This window comes from Cannabis sativa, chromosome 7 (assembly GCF_029168945.1).
Source record: "Cannabis sativa cultivar Pink pepper isolate KNU-18-1 chromosome 7, ASM2916894v1, whole genome shotgun sequence".
NCBI lineage: Eukaryota > Viridiplantae > Streptophyta > Magnoliopsida > Rosales > Cannabaceae > Cannabis > Cannabis sativa.
Genome location: NC_083607.1, coordinates 48,377,827 through 48,395,806, shown reverse-complemented (window position 1 = coordinate 48,395,806; position 17,980 = coordinate 48,377,827). Strand labels below are relative to the sequence as shown.

At 32.8% G+C, this 17,980-nt stretch overlaps 1 protein-coding gene across 3 annotated transcripts; it reads right to left on the bottom strand.

The window, feature by feature from the left end:
- Positions 1–2,220: 2,220 nt before the first annotated feature.
- Positions 2,221–7,086, bottom strand: LOC115698042 (uncharacterized). Of its 3 annotated transcripts, XM_061118911.1 has the most exons (6): positions 6,572–7,071; positions 6,253–6,424; positions 5,687–5,825; positions 5,366–5,414; positions 4,684–4,767; positions 2,221–2,506 (listed from the first exon to the last, which is right to left on the bottom strand). In XM_061118911.1, exons 2-6 carry the CDS (start codon positions 6,290–6,292, stop codon positions 2,438–2,440), a joined length of 381 nt encoding a protein of 126 aa, XP_060974894.1. In that variant the 5' UTR covers positions 6,293–6,424; positions 6,572–7,071; the 3' UTR covers positions 2,221–2,437. The 3 variants fall into 3 exon arrangements, 1 of the variants encoding a protein (XP_060974894.1); XR_009688797.1 differs by lacking the exon at positions 5,366–5,414 and having other exon boundaries at positions 2,263–2,506; positions 6,572–7,068; XR_004008025.2 differs by lacking the exons at positions 2,221–2,506; positions 5,366–5,414 and having other exon boundaries at positions 4,467–4,767; positions 6,572–7,086.
- Between the last annotated feature and the right edge of the window lie 10,894 nt (positions 7,087–17,980).

Sequence of the window (17,980 nt, the reverse complement as noted above, 5' to 3'; positions counted from 1 at the left end):
CTAACATGCCTACTGCTGAATCTTTAGTGTTTGGAAACACTCTTCTGAGCACCAAGTGTCCTATACAGAATTTTTTGCTCTTGACGTGTTTGTTGAAGTGCCTTGCTACCTTTTAATGGTAGGCTTCCAACTTTAGGTTGGCTTGTTCTCTTTTTTCTTCTACTTCATGAAAGGACTCTACCAGCAGGGTATTGTTTATTTGTTATTCATATGTTGTTCTGCTATGAGATGGTGGCACTAGCTCTACAAGCAACATTGGCTCATAGCAATAAGCTAGAGCAAATGGAGTTTTCCCAGTGTTTGTCTTCTCAATAGTCCTATGCGACTATAGGACCTCTGAGAGCAATTCAGACTAGTTGGCTTTTGGTTCCTCAAGGCATTTCTTTAGAGTGTCCTTGAGGGTTTTATTGATAGCTTCTAGCTGCCCATTTACTTAAGGATGGGCCATGGCTGAGAAACTCTTGATGATGCCATGTCTGTTGCAGAAATCAGTGAACATGTCACTGTCAAATTACTTGTCGTTGTCTGACACAATCTTCTAGGGAAGGCCAAAATGGCATATAATGTTCTTGACAACAAAGTCAAGGACCTTCTTGGAGGTGATTGTTGCCAGGGATTCAGCTTCTGTCCATTTGGTAAAGTAGTCTACTGCGATGAAAACAAATTGTACCCCTCCTTTTCCCTTTGGGAGCTGACTAATTACGTCTATCCCCCACACTTTGAAGGCCAAGGAGACTGCATCATCGTGAGCTCATTGGGTGGAGCTCTTGGTATTTTTGAAAATCTCTGGCACTTATCACAATTTCTAACATAGTCCATCGAGTCTTCGATCATTGTTGGCCATAAGTAATCCCGTCAGAGTATCTTCTTGGATAGGCTTTGCTCCTAGCATGATTGTCGCATAAGCCTTCATGCACTTCTATCATCAGTCGTTCAGCTTTGGCTGTGGTGACACAACTCAAGAGAGGCATGGAAAAACTCCATCTGTACATTATCACGTCTAGGATCAAGTACCTAGCAGCTTTTCTTCTCAGTTTGCTTGTTTCATTTTTGTCTTCTTGCAAGGCTCCAATTTGGGTGTAAGCTGCAATAGGCATCATCCATGTTGGAGTATTATTCAACATGTCGACTTCTTCTGGGATAACAATGCTAGGTTCCTCTAGGAACTGTATGGGCACCAAATTTTCTTTATCAGCAATGGTGTTGCTTGCGAGAAGGGCAAGTGCATCTGTTGTGGCGTTCTGTTCTCTAGGGATCGTGTAGCCTTTAAGTTGACTTAGCAAGTCTTTAATTTTGCTCAAGTAGGCAACCATCTTTTCATCTTGAGTTGTATATTCACCTAGGAGTTGATTCACAACTAGTTGAGAATCGCTGAATATGTCTAGGTGGTTAGCCCATACTTCATGGGCCAGCTTGAGGCCACACTACTACAAAAAGTATAATTCACGTCGGTTTTTAAGTGTCACTTAAAGAATTTACGTCGGTTTGTAAAACCGACGTATATACCGCAGTCGCAAATAGTTTTTTATTAGCGTCATTTTTAAAAAGACGCAAAAAATAATTTTTGACATTTATAAACCGACGCTAAATACTTACTTTTCTATTTTATTTTATGCGTTGGTTAAAAAATGACGCTAAATGTTTCATGGCATTTTAAAACTGTCACAAAAAACTTATTACGTCGGTTTAAAAATGCTGTATCTATTACGAAAATACTTTTTTTTTTTACCTATTGCGTCGCTTATAAATTAAAGCACAAATATAGGTAAGAAAAAATAACAAATTTTCATGCAATTTTTCCCACCTGCATTATCAAATTTTAAAATAATTCTACATAATAGTAAATGCATAATACAAAAAAAAAATAAAATAACATTTTTAAAACTAATATAAATTTAGTAATCAATTCTATTAACTAATCACATAATACAACCAAAAAATGAACTTTTAGTTAATCTATCACCAATTATTGAAATACATCAAAGATATAACAACTAAGCAGGAGAGAAAAGCGCCACGAGAAAAATTAAAATCAACTAGTAGACAAACAATCATCAAGTCCATTTCCAATGAGGGTCATCCTACAACAAATAAGGCTAGTTATTTTATACAAAACAAGAACACCACCAATATATAATTTCTTTTACCCACATTTTTCATTACACTAACTAACATGTAACACCCTAACTAACAAAGGCGTATTACGTGATTTTTAAACATGCTGTGCAGCTCGTTGCTAATCAACGAGGTTTATGGAAAACGTGATTAATTAAAATTTTTGCTTTTTAATTAAACTTATAAAATAATATTACAAAAGACTCGCGATCCCGATTACAAAATCATTTACAAAAAGATTTAACTGTTTATACAAAATAATGTCGCCTAGCGACCAGTTACAAAATCAGCCTCGCTGTCCCGATGATCGTACGCTCCAGGCCTAACCGCCCCGACATGTACAATCTTCACAAGCTCGCTCACGGTCCATCAGCTTTAGCCTTGCCTTTACCTACACATAAATGTAGAACTGTGAGTCGACAGACTCAGTAAGAAAAGCATAATAATACTCATACATAAATCCCGGTCATGATCAGACGCCCATACCCCTGATCACAACCCTAACTGCCGCGTCCAACACGATACTGAGTCCCGCTACTGCCGTGTCCAACACGGTACTGAGCCACTACTGCCATGTCCAACATGGTACTGAGTTCTGAACGTTCATAGGGATGGTACTATTGACACGTAACAGCCTGATCGGTCGAACCGGTCATACTCCGGCTGCTGGTCATACTCCAGCCTGTACCGACGTGTTACTATATCCACCTGATCGGTCGAACCGGTCATACTCCGATTCTTGGTCATACTCCAAATGTCGTACCGACAGATACGTCCATAGTACGGAACCATCAACCAAGTGTCGGCTGATCGGTCGAGCCGGTCATACTCCGTCATTGGTCATACTCCAGCCTGTACCGACGTGACAGGGTTGGATGGTTCGAAGCCAACATACATAACTAATGTAATCTAACAGGCTTCCTACATGCTCGCTAAACATGTAATCTACATATGCATACTGTTATACTAATCTTACCTGGATTCCGAATTCAGGTGTGCCGGTCAACCTAACTGGAACTTTAACTGCGCGGCGGATTACAGGCTCCTAAACCATAAAAATCACAACACTATAAGTGACACGCTAAATCACTTCCCGGGGACTTAAACTAGGAACTAAAAGTTTCCCTATCGATAAAAAGCATGGCAATACCCCCTAAAACATAAAAACGAGGAAAACACGGGTTTCTGAAAATTCCCCAGCCGGTAGACCGGTTCTGCAACCGAAATTCCGGTTCTGGGAATTACTGGACCCTCATCCCGAATTCCGGTTGCACAACCGGAATTCCGGTTCCTCGCAGGAATTTTTCAAAAATTCATAACTCGACCAATTCTAACCCAAATCACACAAGATCGTCCAGACCTGTTCTATATGACCCAAATAACCATTCAAAGGCAACCAAACCACCCAGAACTCACAGAATCACAAAACACCATTAAAGACCGAGCTTTGAGTTCCAAAACTCAAACTTGGTTAGAATCCACTAACATGCAATCAAACTAGATTAAACCTACATAATCATGCATAACTAACCCTCTGAAAATGAAAACAACCAACTACAGCAAGTAATTACAGATTCAACATATATTTTTCAAAATTCATGTTCTTGAGCTAAAAACTTCAAAACTTGAATTTAAGCAACTCTCATGCAAACACAAGCTCTAAACTACTTAAAATAGCATGATTAAACCACTGAAAATAATCACAATTCACAGCAGCAAGAACATAATAAAATCAAGCATGCATCATCATCTTTTCACACATTTTTTTCTAAAATTACAAAAAGAAAAGTTTAGAAACTTTACCAAGGATGAAGAACACTTAGAATGAAAGAAAATAGCTTTGAAAATCAGAATTTCCAGCCCTAGAATCACCCTTCAGCCGAGAGAGAAAGAGAGGAAAAGAGAGAGAGTGTTTTTTGCAATTTTTTCTAATTTCTAAGTTTTGAATGAAAAATCAATAAAAAGAAAACTTTAAACATTAATCTATTTCAGCCAAATAACAAATAAATAAACATTTATTTTCAAATAATAAAATCACTAAAAGACAAAATATCATTGGGGCAAAAAGACCAATTTGCCCCTCCACACTAAAACCACATAATAATCACTAAAGGGGTATTTTTGGGAAATTCTAAATTCCCGGCCATTCCCGACATTCCCAATGTCTAATAACCCGTCCCAAACTACTAACAACTAAGTTGTGATTTCTACTGAGCCAAACACCGGGTTCCAAAATACCGGGCACCGGAAATGGAAAATATGTAAACTACTGAATGACATAAAAATGCATTTCTGAATTCCATAAATAACAGTATAATAAATTATTTAAATAGCTATAAATAATTTCATAATTAAACATAATTACTGCTAATTTCCAAATTAAACTAAGCGGGCTTTACATAACATGTTTAAATTGAATATCAATTTGAAAACAGGGAACATCAAATTTTCTCAAAACTGTTACACATTCTCAGCAATCTTCACAGCCCTCTAGCATAAAAAAGTGATCCAAATTCCTAAAATCTTTATAAATAACATGACCAGATGTCATCTGATGAAAAGAAAAACCTGTTGCTGATCACGGAGTGCTCTTGAAAAGATGACATCTGAGGTATGTATGAGCCAATCAAGTTCAAAATTCCCTAGTGGCACCTGTCCCAAATATTTGAGGAATTAGTATCCAAAATATCATGCAAACTTAACAAAATTATCACTGTAGAGATAAAGACATTGCAATTTTTCATGTAATTTTCCCCACATGCATTATCAAATTATGATTGCAGAGAATCAACCATTAATTCATAAGACAATAACCAGTTACTACTAATTGGTACAAAAATAATACCAATAAAAAAAATTTAAAGAAAAAAAAAACTATATATGATGAGATTACAAAGTTATTTATTGCTCACTCTCCAAGCTTGCTGCTGGCTTTTAACACAGTAATATTGTCAATCTTAATCTCAAATAGACTACATTCTTAAAATTGAGCTATGTATCAAACACTAGAATATTGGGGTTCATCTTTACATCCAATAAAAAACACAAATAAAGTGTTCGAATTCCCTAAATCCTTAAAACAAGTTTCATTCACCCAAAAGAATCATCTCACTCCTAAGGATAAACTTATCAAAGCTATTACTTTAACCTAACCAAATAACCAATCCTTAAAACGCAGTACTTAGAAAACCCAATTGCAAATTTCATAAATGTAACAAAGAAAAAAAAAACAATAAAGAATGTCTCTTACTCCAACAACAGTAACCAAGCTGCTTAATCCTGTCTTCTCAAAATCTTCCCTGTGCATATTTTCACAGCTTAAACTAAGTAGACACAACTCAAAATCTGAACCACACATATTTCACAAAGTTCAAGGAACAAAATCTATCAAGCATATCATTCATTACCAACATAATTCAATTATTTGACAGCTTAGTCAAATCTTAAAACCAAATGCAAGTAGGCATTTAGTCATATCACAAGTTCACAGTATATATCTTAATTTTTAAGAAGTTCATTGAACAAAATTTTACACTAAAAAATCTGGCAAGCACATAATAACATTGATTACCTAGCCGAGGCTGCCCTTTGTTCATGGAAATCAAAAGTATAGACATGTCCAGTGGGAGCTACTGCCCTTGCAAGTGAAGTAGATAAAGACTCACTTCCGATTCCGGCTTCCATTTTACACAGCGATGTTGCCATGTCCCCTGCTCATATTAGAGCTTTAAGCCTTATTGTTTATAATCATAAACTCAAAGCTGAGAACGATAAATCACATAATTTCACAATACTACAAAACACTTTTAGAGAAATTTTGTTCTTGAAGTGATAAAACACAATGCATGTTAAAACCAGGTAATGAGAACAGAATAAAAAAATAGATTATAGTTAAGTAATCAGCTGTATCTTTAGAGAAGAAAGATTAAGAGGCGCATAATAGACAATAAGATTGAATAGAAGATGCAATATTAGCATACGGCATAAAGCAGCAATCAAGTGCTCGAATTCTGATTTCTCATTAATTTAATCAAAACCCATTATTTCTATAGTATCAAAACAGCAAGGTCACTGACCTAAATCAAATTCGTGACCAAATTAAAAAGCTTTCTATGCAAGCTTTTTCAACAAACTGACCTTGGGAGATTAAGAATGTCAAGGCAAATACGGCCTCCATTGTCGATATTGGGATGGTAAATCTGGGTGGCGAAAGTCACAGTTGGAGGCTGGAATGGGTACCTTTCAGGTACCTGGATCGTAATATTAAAGATCCCCTTCTCATACACAGTTCCTTCAGGACCTATCGTTTCTGAAACAAAACCAAAGGTTTTAAAACTTGTCAATGGAAATCAAAACCAAGATAAAGGAAACTATAATAGTAATTTGTAAAGTATATATAATGAATATTTTCTTGGGAACCAAACAGGATATATGAAAAGAGAAGAGGGATACATACGGGCATCGATAACAGACAAAATGAAGGTAGAGAAGTCAGAGTCGGGGGAAAGGCATGTGAAGGAGGTGCCGGGAGGAGGGTCAGAGAGGAGAAGCTTGAGCTCCTTCTACATTCAGAGGTTGAGCCTCACCGCTTCAGCCATTTTAGAGTATTGGTTTGCACACAGCTAGGAGAGAAACGTTAATGGCGATGGAGGAGAGTATTCTGCGTGAGTTGTTGGGAAGTTTCTGGATCGTCATGCAAACACCATCCTCCGGTTCTTATTCCGATATAGATTGGGAATGGGAAGTGGAGGAGAAACAACGGAGTCGGAAGGAAGAAGAATATGAAATAGTAGAAGAGTGGTGAAGAAGAAAGACAAAGGGCTTAGGGTTGGAGAAGAGAAAAGAGGGCTTTCTTTGATGGAAGAAGAGGAGTGAAGGAGAAAGAGAGGTTAGGGCAAGCACGATATCAGGGGTGAGTTGCGTTGTGTTGGTTTTCTCTCTCTCTCTCTCTCTCTCTCTCTCTCTCTCTCTCTCTCTCTCATATATTGTATTTAGCGTCATTTCTTAAACCTCGCATATACATTAGGCGAGTGTTACCAGCAAACTGTAAAGCAATTTTTTAATTTTTTTTTCTTTATTACGTCGGTTTGCTTTTTAGTAACGTTTATAAATAGACGCAAATCATATATTATTAGTGTCGGTTATAAATAGACGGGTCAAATTATTGAGTACTATTCACGTCGGTCAACGCTATGAATAGTGGCGTTGACCGACGTAAATAGTGTAATTTGTAGTAGTGCCAGCTATGAAGGCTTTATATTCAGCCTCATTATTCGAGGCTTTAAAGCTGATTTGATTGCTCCGTGTAGTTTCTACCCCTTAGGTGTTGTAAGGGCAATGCCTACACCGAACAATTGGCCAGTACAACTTCTGTCAACATGGAGTTTCCATGTTAGTACTTTGGGATTTTGTTGTTGCTCTTACGCTCGCTTTTTCTCTAGCTCTTGCTTTTCTCCCAAGTCTTGAGAGATCTCAAGAGTTGAGTTAGTGCACTGAGCCATTAGTCTGCAAGGGCTTGACCCTTTATGGTTGTTCTTAGTTGTTATGTAATCTCGAACTGGCCAAGCTTAAAGGCCCATTTGAGTAGTCGGCGTGATGCTTCAGGTTTCTACGAAACTTGCCACATGGGTTAATTGGTGTACACTTTCATGGGGTGTGCTTGGAAGTAGGGCTTTAGCTTTCTGGAAGCCAAGAGCAAGCTATAAGTCAGCTTCTCCATGAGTGGGTATCGACTTTCGGCATTGATTAGCCTTTTGCTGATGTAGTATACATGGTGTTATACACTGTCTTCTTCTCTTGTGAGGATAACACTTACAACATGCTCTGTGACTGCTACGTACACGCCTAACTCCTCTTTTTCCAGGGGTTTAGACAACAGCAGTGGTTGAGTCAATTGTTCTTTCAACTCTTGGAGTGCGTTTTCACATTCCTTTGTCCACTTAAATTTTTTGTTTCCCTGAGAATGGTTAAGAAGGGTACACATTTGTCTGTAGACTTGGACACAAATTTGCTTAATGCAGCGATGCGTCCTGTTAGGCTTTGTACTTCCTTGATAATTGTGGGAAAATCATGTCCAAAAGGGCTTGCATCTTATCTGGGTTTGCTTCTATTCCCCTGGCGTTGACTATGAAGCCAAAGAATTTTCTTAAGCCTACGCCAGAAGTGTTGGGTTTTGTGCCCTAAATAAAACCCATTACAATTTGATTAGTTATCAATTTAAGAGATTTGAAGTGGTTTATGTTAACATGTATTTTTCATGTATATGGTTTAATATATATATCTAATATATACACAAAATCAGTTAAGTCCAGAACATATATTTATTCACAATTACAGTATTGTCAACACAGTGGAATGTGATTGTGATTATATGATTCAAAAGACTAAGTCCCTGTTTCATCAGTGTTTTGGATTTACACTGATGTGATAATCAGCGATGAAGTATACTTACACTTGGAGTAAGTGTTATGTTCTTTCCAGGACATTGGTAAAGTACACTAGTTTCGAGTGTATGGAGTATACATTGGACTGGACCGATATTGAACTTGGTCAAGATATTATAAACTTACCGTTGTATCTTTCCAAGTCAATATCGCTAGTTGATCTTAGATTAAAAGAATCTAAATCCTGATATGCTTAGGCTCAATCTCAGGAGCGCTATTCATGTTCTTTGATTTATTAGTTAAGCCTACTTTTGGGTCACGGTGATACGTATATTTTGGGAACATGATAGTATAACTAAGTGGGAGCGCTGAACATAAATATGGAATCTATAGCTTCTACTAGTGTATAGAAGTCAAGTGATGTTTCCCTTCGAGCTTAGCTAAATAGAAGTAAATGGATGAGCTCTTGTTTCAGTGACTATATCTTAGATCACTAAAATATCATTTACAGGTAGCTAAGTGTTTTAAGGGGCCAAATACATTGAGTGGTGAAAACGGTAAATTTATCCCATCTCGATGTAAATCATCTATATAGAGGATCTTTGATCACATTAAGATTATAACGATAGTTAAATGAGATAGCATATCTATATCGTGGAACATATAGAATGCTCTATATAAGTTTGAGAATGCAATTCCAAGTTCTAAGAGTGGATTCAACAAGGAATTAATAAGTTAGGGAATTTACTTGGTAAATTCGGTTCGACTTATTGGAAGCTCAGCAATATAGATCCATGGTCCCCATTTTAGTTGAGACCATACTGTTTGTAAGAGTCAATAATTGATTTATGATTAATCAATTATAATTCTAAAAGTTAGACTATGTCTAATTTGTGAATTTTCACTAAGCAGGGATGAAATTGTAAAGAAAAGAGATTCTAGGTTTATTTATTAATTAAGACACTCTATATGTCTAATTAATAATTATGTTAAATGACAATATTATTTAATAATCTATTTTAGTTACTAAATAATTAGTTTTGGCATTGAAATGGTTAGAATTGGAAAATTGGTATTTTTGGGAAAATAGAAATAAAATTGTGGAAACTGCAAAATCCAAGTGAGGCCCAATCACACCATGGCCGGCCACTTGTATGTGCATTTTCCAATTATTATTTTCAATTTTTTAATGCCAAATAATTACTAACCTAAACCTAGCAGTTATCTATAAATGGAAAGTGGTGGCTCACACCAAATAAGGCAATTAAGAAATTACTCAGTAATTCAGGAAACTGCCTCTTTCAGAAAGTTGAGCTTCCCTTTTCTCTATATATAGACGCCCATCTCTTCTTCTTCTTCTTTGAACATTACAACACAAGAAATATACAATTTCGAAATACTTAGTGAGAGAGTAGTGCCCACACACAACAAACAGTATCTCAATCATAGATTGGAAGACTGTGAAGGATCAAATCAAAGTGAAGGACATTCGGACTCAGATCTTGATTATACTCTGCAACAGAAAGGAATCAAGGATTAGAGATCTGAGTGGAAGGAGACATATTATTCCGCTGCACCCACTGTAAGGTTTCTCATACTTTATATGTGTTTATTATCATTTTAGAAGTTCATATTTAGGTTGTTAATCAACATACTTGTGAGTAGATCTAAGATCGTGGTAAAATAATTCCAACAACTGGCACCAGAGTCGTGATAATTGATTTGCTTGCAAGAAATTTGGACTTAAAACGATTTGTTTGTGATTTAGATGGTATAATGTTGTTTTGTGTGTTGTATTGATGATTGATTGATGTTTGTGAAATTCTGGGAAAAATAATTGATTTTCATCTTCTGGAATTATTTTTATTGGATAGTTTTGAAAAAATTAAGTAATTTACTTTAATTTCGATTTTATTTGAATTAGTTATAATTTTTTGAAGTTTTGAAAAAATCGGGGGTGGTGACACACCCTTGTGCGAGCGGCTGGCTGCTGGCAGCACCCTTTGTGCACCCAAGGATGTGCACCTGGATGGTGTGCTTTGCAGACCATCCGTTTAGCTTGCAAATTTTTTTGTTTTCTTCGATTTTTCATGCTATTTCATGGAATTAACTTTCGATTTTTTTGTGTAGTTTTGTATTTTGATTTTGATTTTTCATATTTCAAATCTAATTATCAGAAATAAATTAATTTGATTTTTTAAAATTAATTTTAGATATTAGTGTAATTCGAATTTGAAAATAGGTAAAAATTATTTTTTTTGCTTACCTCTTCTTATTTTTTTTAAAAAAATTTGATTATTTTGTCTTAATTTTAAATCTAAGGTCAAATTTTAAATTTTTTTTTTATAAAATACTCTTTTAAGTAATTTGACCTTATTTAAGTTTAAAATAAGATTACTATAATCATGATATTTTAAATAGAAATAAGATATTTTTGTTAACTTTTAAATTTTGTTATTTTTTATTTAAATTAAATTATAAATTCAGAAAAGGATATTTATTTATCATTTTGTTATTTTAATGAATATTTAATTTATAAAATAACATGAAATTTAAAAGGTAAGTTAGCAATTTTTTTTTTGAAATGATATTTAGGTTAGTTGAAACCTAATTTTTTAAAATTGTAGGTTTAATTTTTAAATATTATTTTATTTCATTTAAAATCCCGAAAATATTTTTTATTTAATTATTTTCGAAATATAATTAATTATTAAAAAATTAAATAAATCCTACATCCAACTATCCAATCTAACTTGTTGCAGTAGTATGTGTTTTAGATTGTTTGTAAGTTTTTTCTAAAACCTAATATTGCTTGATCTAAATTGCAATGGTTAGCTTGTTGACAGATCCAATGATCTGATTTTAACCCATGGTTCAATTTTCAATAGGTCAAGTAAATAATTTGTAACAGGTAAATTTTACATTCTTCTTTCATCTGTGTATGACCTAGTAACATGATAGGGTCCATCCAAATCTGTGTGCCTGTGTAAGCCTATATGTTTATTTTATTATAGATGCATATAGGATGTTGCTAAATAAAATGTCACACCCTGATAGATTTTATTTAGGTCCATTTAGTTTTTGGACATATTCAATTAATAACAGTTATTTATTTTAAGGTTAAATTCCTCTCTTTTGGGCCTTGTGTGAGAGATGGGGGCCAATAGAAGTGGGTACGACATACTGAACCCAACTCCCCCTCACATGAACTACCCCAATTGTGAAGGCCCATTTGCCTGATTTGAATAACTGTATTAGGTTAATTAAATTAGTTTAACCTAATAAAATTGATTAGCAACATAATTAACTTTTAAAATATATGAAATTTATTTTCATTTTAATATTTTAAAGTTAATTTTAAGAAAAACACTCTTAGTTTAAGATATTATTTCTAGATAAACTATTTGTATTTTTCTTGTATTTAATTAAATAAAGAATTTTAACTAACTAGATTTTTTCTGAAACTTACTTTAATTATTTCATTAATATTCCTATTTAAGTTATAAATTAGTTATTTCTAACTAATTTTCCTTATTAACTTAAATTTGAATATGTTTTGAATTTAATATTAAGTTGAGAAATTCTAGGAATTGGTTATTGAAGATTCTTAAGATATTTTAAGTTGATTTTAAACTTAAAATGGAATATTCTTAAATTAAGTAGTTACCACCTAATTTTGATATTTAATTAATTTTTATTTAGAAAATTTTAAGTTGCTTATTTTAGATTCTTTCTATAACAACTTAAATTAGATATTTTCTAAATCTTGAAAAAGATACTTAGTTAAATTGAGATATTTTCTAGATAGTTATTTCTATACTAGTTATTATTTCTAAAATTAAAATAGGAAAATATCATTGATTGTGAAATTAATTGTTTAATAATTAATTTTGGTACAATTCAAGTTAAGAATATTTTTTCTAGTATTAAACTAGAAATTAATAATTAAGCCTTCTCTATAGTTAATTATTTATTTCTTGAATTTAATACATTTAATTAAATTGAAAATTAAATATCTAAGTTGATTTTCATCATGATACTTAAATATTGTTATTTTCATGACATTTAATTAAATAGAAAATTATTTTAAGTTGGAAATTTTTATAACAACTTAAATTTGAATAATTTTCAAAATATATTTGATTTATTTTATTAATCAATATTTTCGAAATTGCATTTGATTATGCAAGATGATTTTGAATTTATCTTGAAAATAGATTAAAGCTGTAAATTAATTATTTACTTTAATTAATTTTTGAATCAACTTAAATCAATAATTTTTTCATTTAATGATTAATAAAGGAACTAATACATATATTATTGTTAGAAATTGAATTAATTAGTCAAAGAAAATCTAGATAGATAGTATTTTTGCTTGAAATATTTTTTTTAGTAAAGATTAATTTATTTATTTTTCAAAATTGTATAATTTTATACTTTAATTTTTCGAAATACAATATATATCTTATAGAAAATTTAAATTTGAGTTGCAAATTAATTTAAATTAATACAACTTAAATTAAATAATTTTCTTAATATTTATTGAAAAATTAATGCTAAGATGGAAATAATTCATTTTATTTTCTTAACCATCTAAGTTTAATTTTATAAATCTTAAATTGAATTTTATTTAGAATTTTATTCTAAATTTGAAATTTAATTAAATATATATATTTAAAATAAATAAATAATAGAAGAAAATATATTTTAAATAATGAGCTTTATTATTATTAAGATATTCGATCTTCATTGTTTGTTTTACATAGCTATTGTTTTAGTGAGTAATCCTCCCTAATGGAGGAAGGTTCATTAGCAAGTTAGCGCCGTTTAATCTCGAAAGATAAGTATATTTGTAAGTATTTTATATTAGTATTGATCACCCTAATGGTGGCGACTGTATTTGACTTACAAACGTATGAAACAATGGTGGAAGCTCATGAAATATGAATGACCTTGATTCTCGCCTAAACGGGAAAACGTCAGATTCTCTTTTCTCGATCGAATAAAAGGTTGCTAGAATATTTATTATTTTAGATGAGCTGACAAATCTATTCAATGGATGGTAGCTTTAACTCTCGCCTAAATGGGACACTGATATCAGTTTATTGAAAACCTTGGAAATTATTTAGGATTGTATGTTTTAGTATTTTCTCTTGTCATTCCTACTTGCTATGTGCTAATAATTTCTGAATAAGATTTTGTGTTAAACCATAATTGATTTCTGTTTATTATTTTGTAGTATCCTGAATTGCCATGTCAAATCCCATGTTATCACTGTTGACTGAAAATAAGCTAAATGGATCTAACTTCCCTAAATGGAAAGAGAACATAAATATTGTTCTCATAGGTGAAAGTGCCCTGTTTGTGTTGACTGAGCCGTCTTCTGAACAGCCGGGTGACAATGCAACCAAAGCTGTTAAAGAGAAGTTCGAGCGTTGGCAGAATGCTAGCATCAAAGCTCGATCATTCATGCTTTCCAGCATGGTTGACACCTTCAAAACAAGGTTTGCTAACGTTGTCACGGCTGCAGAAATAATAACGCAATTAACTGAGCTATTCAGAATGGCATCTATCCAGTCTCGCTTTGACGCGACTAAGAAATTCATCAACGCACGGATGGAACCCCATCAGAATGTGCGTGATCACCTTCTCCAAATGGCAAGTTATTTCCAGGAAGCCCAGAATCATGGGGCTGAAATGGATCAGACAACTCAAGTGAATCTTATCTTGAATAGTCTGACTCTAGCTTTTCTGCCCTATACATCAAATTATGTCATGAATAAGAAGGAACAAGACTTTCACACGTTAGTCAATGACCTTCAGACATATGAAAATTTGATTGGAGGACCCAAGAAGAGAGGGAGTAAACCTCAGAATTCTAAAAATGGTAATGGGACGAGTAATCCTGAGGCACACGTTGCCTCTACTTCCAAACCCAAGAATAAGAAGAAGTGGAAAAATACCAAGAAGCAAGCTCAAGCTGTGAAAACAGCTAAGAACAAAAAGGCTGCTGCTCCTGGTGATACACCAAAAGGAAAGTGTTTCTACTGCAATGAGAAAGGCCATTGAAAACCCCAATGTCCTAAGCTTCTTGCAAAGAAACAAGGTATTTCTTTCTATAAACTAATGTGTTTTAGTGAATTATTATCCATTTGGATTATTAATTCTGGACTAATAACCTTGTTTATTTATTTTTCTTCTTACAGCCCAAGCTGATTGAACTCAGGAGCTATCTTAGCGAGTTGAATTGAAAAGCTGGACAAAGGGGTGGAGTTCGTCCAAGATAAAGATGAAGCTCATTTATTTAATTTTTGAATTAATTGTTTTAGTTTTAAAACAATTTGGATTTCAAGTTTGGGATTTTATTTCGTGTTCTTTTCTCACGATGTTACAAACAATTTTTTTTGAATTTATAATTAAGTTTTTTTTACAAATAAATGGCAATCTATGAGTTGAGCTTCATTACTTTCTCTTATATATCAATTACCAATTATTATATTTATTATATTTGCATGTTTATGTGTTTTTATTATTGATACAAATTCTATAGTTATTTAAACTCTTTATAGAGTTATTACTACATAAACACTAGAAATTATTTCTATGTTTATGAATAATTGTTAATTCTAAAACAATTATTAAGAATTTGTTTAATAAAAAGATCTTTTGATCTGATAGAGGTGTAGAAAAAGTTAAGAATAATATGCAGTTCAACGATCTTTTATATCTCTAATGAACTCTGGATTATATTCAACTCCACATAATCTCTATAACACTTAGAGAATCATGATCTCTATAACCTTTAGGGGTAGATCATAATCTCTATATACTTAGGGGTGGACTATATTCCACAGGACTTTTTGTGACACATAATTTTAAACATGGAAGTAATGTAATAAATTAGTTATTATCAGAATAAATCCTTGATCTTGATTATATGTTCCAGTTTAGATTTACTGTTATAATAGATGATGATACCAATAAAGTTCTTGGATAATGTATCACACTACCTTAATTGAGTGGCAGAATTTTAAAATTCTTTACCCATTTTCATTTGGTTGACACTTGTGATAGGAATGATACCAATAAAGTTCTTTGATAATGTATCACACTACCTTAATTGAGTGGCAGAATTTTAAAATTCTTTACCCATTTTCATTTGGTTGACACTTGTGATAGGAACTTAAGAACACCACTGATAAGGCAAATCTAACCATTCGCGTGTATAGAAATAACTTATCAAAATTATGAGAATAAGATAGAAGAATTCTTGCATAGTCCATTCGAATGACTTGAGTCAAGATTTCTAATCCTCATAATAATTTTATGGTATCTTAATTTGATTGCTTAATCTCTAGCAAGTATTTTACACTTCAAATACTAGACTGCTATGTTGATGACTTAGTCTTAAAGAAACTTACAGTTTCAGACTAAGATAATAAGTCACAACTAGATACCCCTCAAAACAATAGTAAGAGGTTAAAATAATTATTTAACCAGACACCTATTATTGAGTGGGAGCCATCTGAGATGTAATCAAATGAGGAACATTAGGGGACAGTCAAGAAAGATTTATGAAAGTGACCTATATGTTAGATATTAAGGAACTATATATTAGTAATCCTAATATCCACACCAACGCATTAAGAATTTGAGATGGTGGTTACTCTGAGGGTGGAGGAGTTATTCTAGAAGAGTGTAAAAACCCATTTATAATAATTCAAGCTCCATCAGAGAAGATATATATAACTTTGTAAATTTAAAATTACCAGAAAGTTATTCTACTGAAGAAAATTCTACACTGCATTATCTCAGTTCCAAATTTTAAAATATGAGAGATATGTCTTCTGTTTGTTCAGATGTACTTAATAAGCAGTAAGGATTTCAGTATACCTTGATGAGTAAAGCATATAGTTAAGCATGTTACATAATGATTTATGAACCTGGTTCCAAAAATATGGGTGGATTCAAATATACTACACTTGATCTGTAGATCAAGACAACATATTGATTGGAATGCACAACTTGTTTTATGTTAGTGCAAGTGGGAGTTTGTTGGGTTTTGTGCCCTAAATAAAACACATTACAATCTGATTAGTTATCAATTTAAGAGATTTGAAGTGGTTTATGTTAGCATGTATTTTTCATGTTTATGGTTTAATATATATATCTAATATATACACAAAATCAGTTAAGTCCAGAACGTATATTTATTCACAATTACAGTATTGTCAACACGGTGGAATGTGATTGTGATTATATGATTCAAAAGACTAAGTCCCTGTTTCATCAGTGTTTTGGATTTACACTGATGTGATAATCAGCGATGAAGTATACTTACACTTGGAGTAAGTGTTATGTTCTTTCCAGGACATTGGTAAAGGATACTAGTTTCGAGTGTATGGAGTATACATTGGACTGGACCGATATTGAACTTGGTCAAGATATTATAAACTTACCGTTGTATCTTCCCAAGTCAATATCACTAGTTGATCTTAGATTAAAAGAATCTAAATCCTGATATGCTTAGGCTCAATCTCAGGAGTGCTATTCATGTTCTTTGATTTATTAGTTAAGCCTAATTTTGGGTCAGGGTGATACGTATATTTTGGGAGCATGATAGTATAACTAAGTGGGAGCGCTGAACATAAATATGGAATCTATAGCTTCTACTGGTGTATAGAAGTCAAGTGATGTTTCCCTTCGAGCTTAGCTAAATAGAAGTAAATGGATGAGCTCTTGTTTCAGTGACTATATCTTAGATCACTAAAACATAATTTACAGGTAGCTAAGTGTTTTAAGGGGCCAAATACATTGAGGGGTGAAAATGGTAAATTTATCCCATCTCGATGTAAATCATCTATATAGAGGATCTTTGATCACATTAAGATTGTAACGATGGTTAAATGAGATAGCATATCTATATCGTGGAAGATATAGAATGCTCTATACAAGTCTGAGTGTGCAATTCCAAGTTCTAAGAGTGGATTCAACAAGGAATTAATAAGTTAGGGAATTTACTTGGTAAATTCGGTTCGACTTATTGGAAGCTCAGCAATATAGATCCATGGTCCCCGTTCTAGTTGAGACCATACTGTTTGTAAGACTCAATAATTGATTTATGATTAATCAATTATAATTCTAAAAGTTAGACTATGTCTAATTTGTGAGTTTTCACTAAGCAGGGATGAAATTGTAAAGAAAAGAGATTCTAGATTTATTTATTAATTAAGACACTCTATATGTCTAATTAATAATTATGTTAAATGACAATATTATTTAATAATCTATTTTAGTTATAAATAATTAGTTTTGGCCTTTAAATGGTTAGAATTGGAAAATTGGCATTTTTGGGAAAATAAAAATAAAATTTTGGAAACTGCAAAATCCAATTGAGGCCCAATCACACCATGGCCAACCACTTGTATGTGCATTTTCCAATTATTATTTTCAATTTTTTAATGCCAAATAATTACTAACCT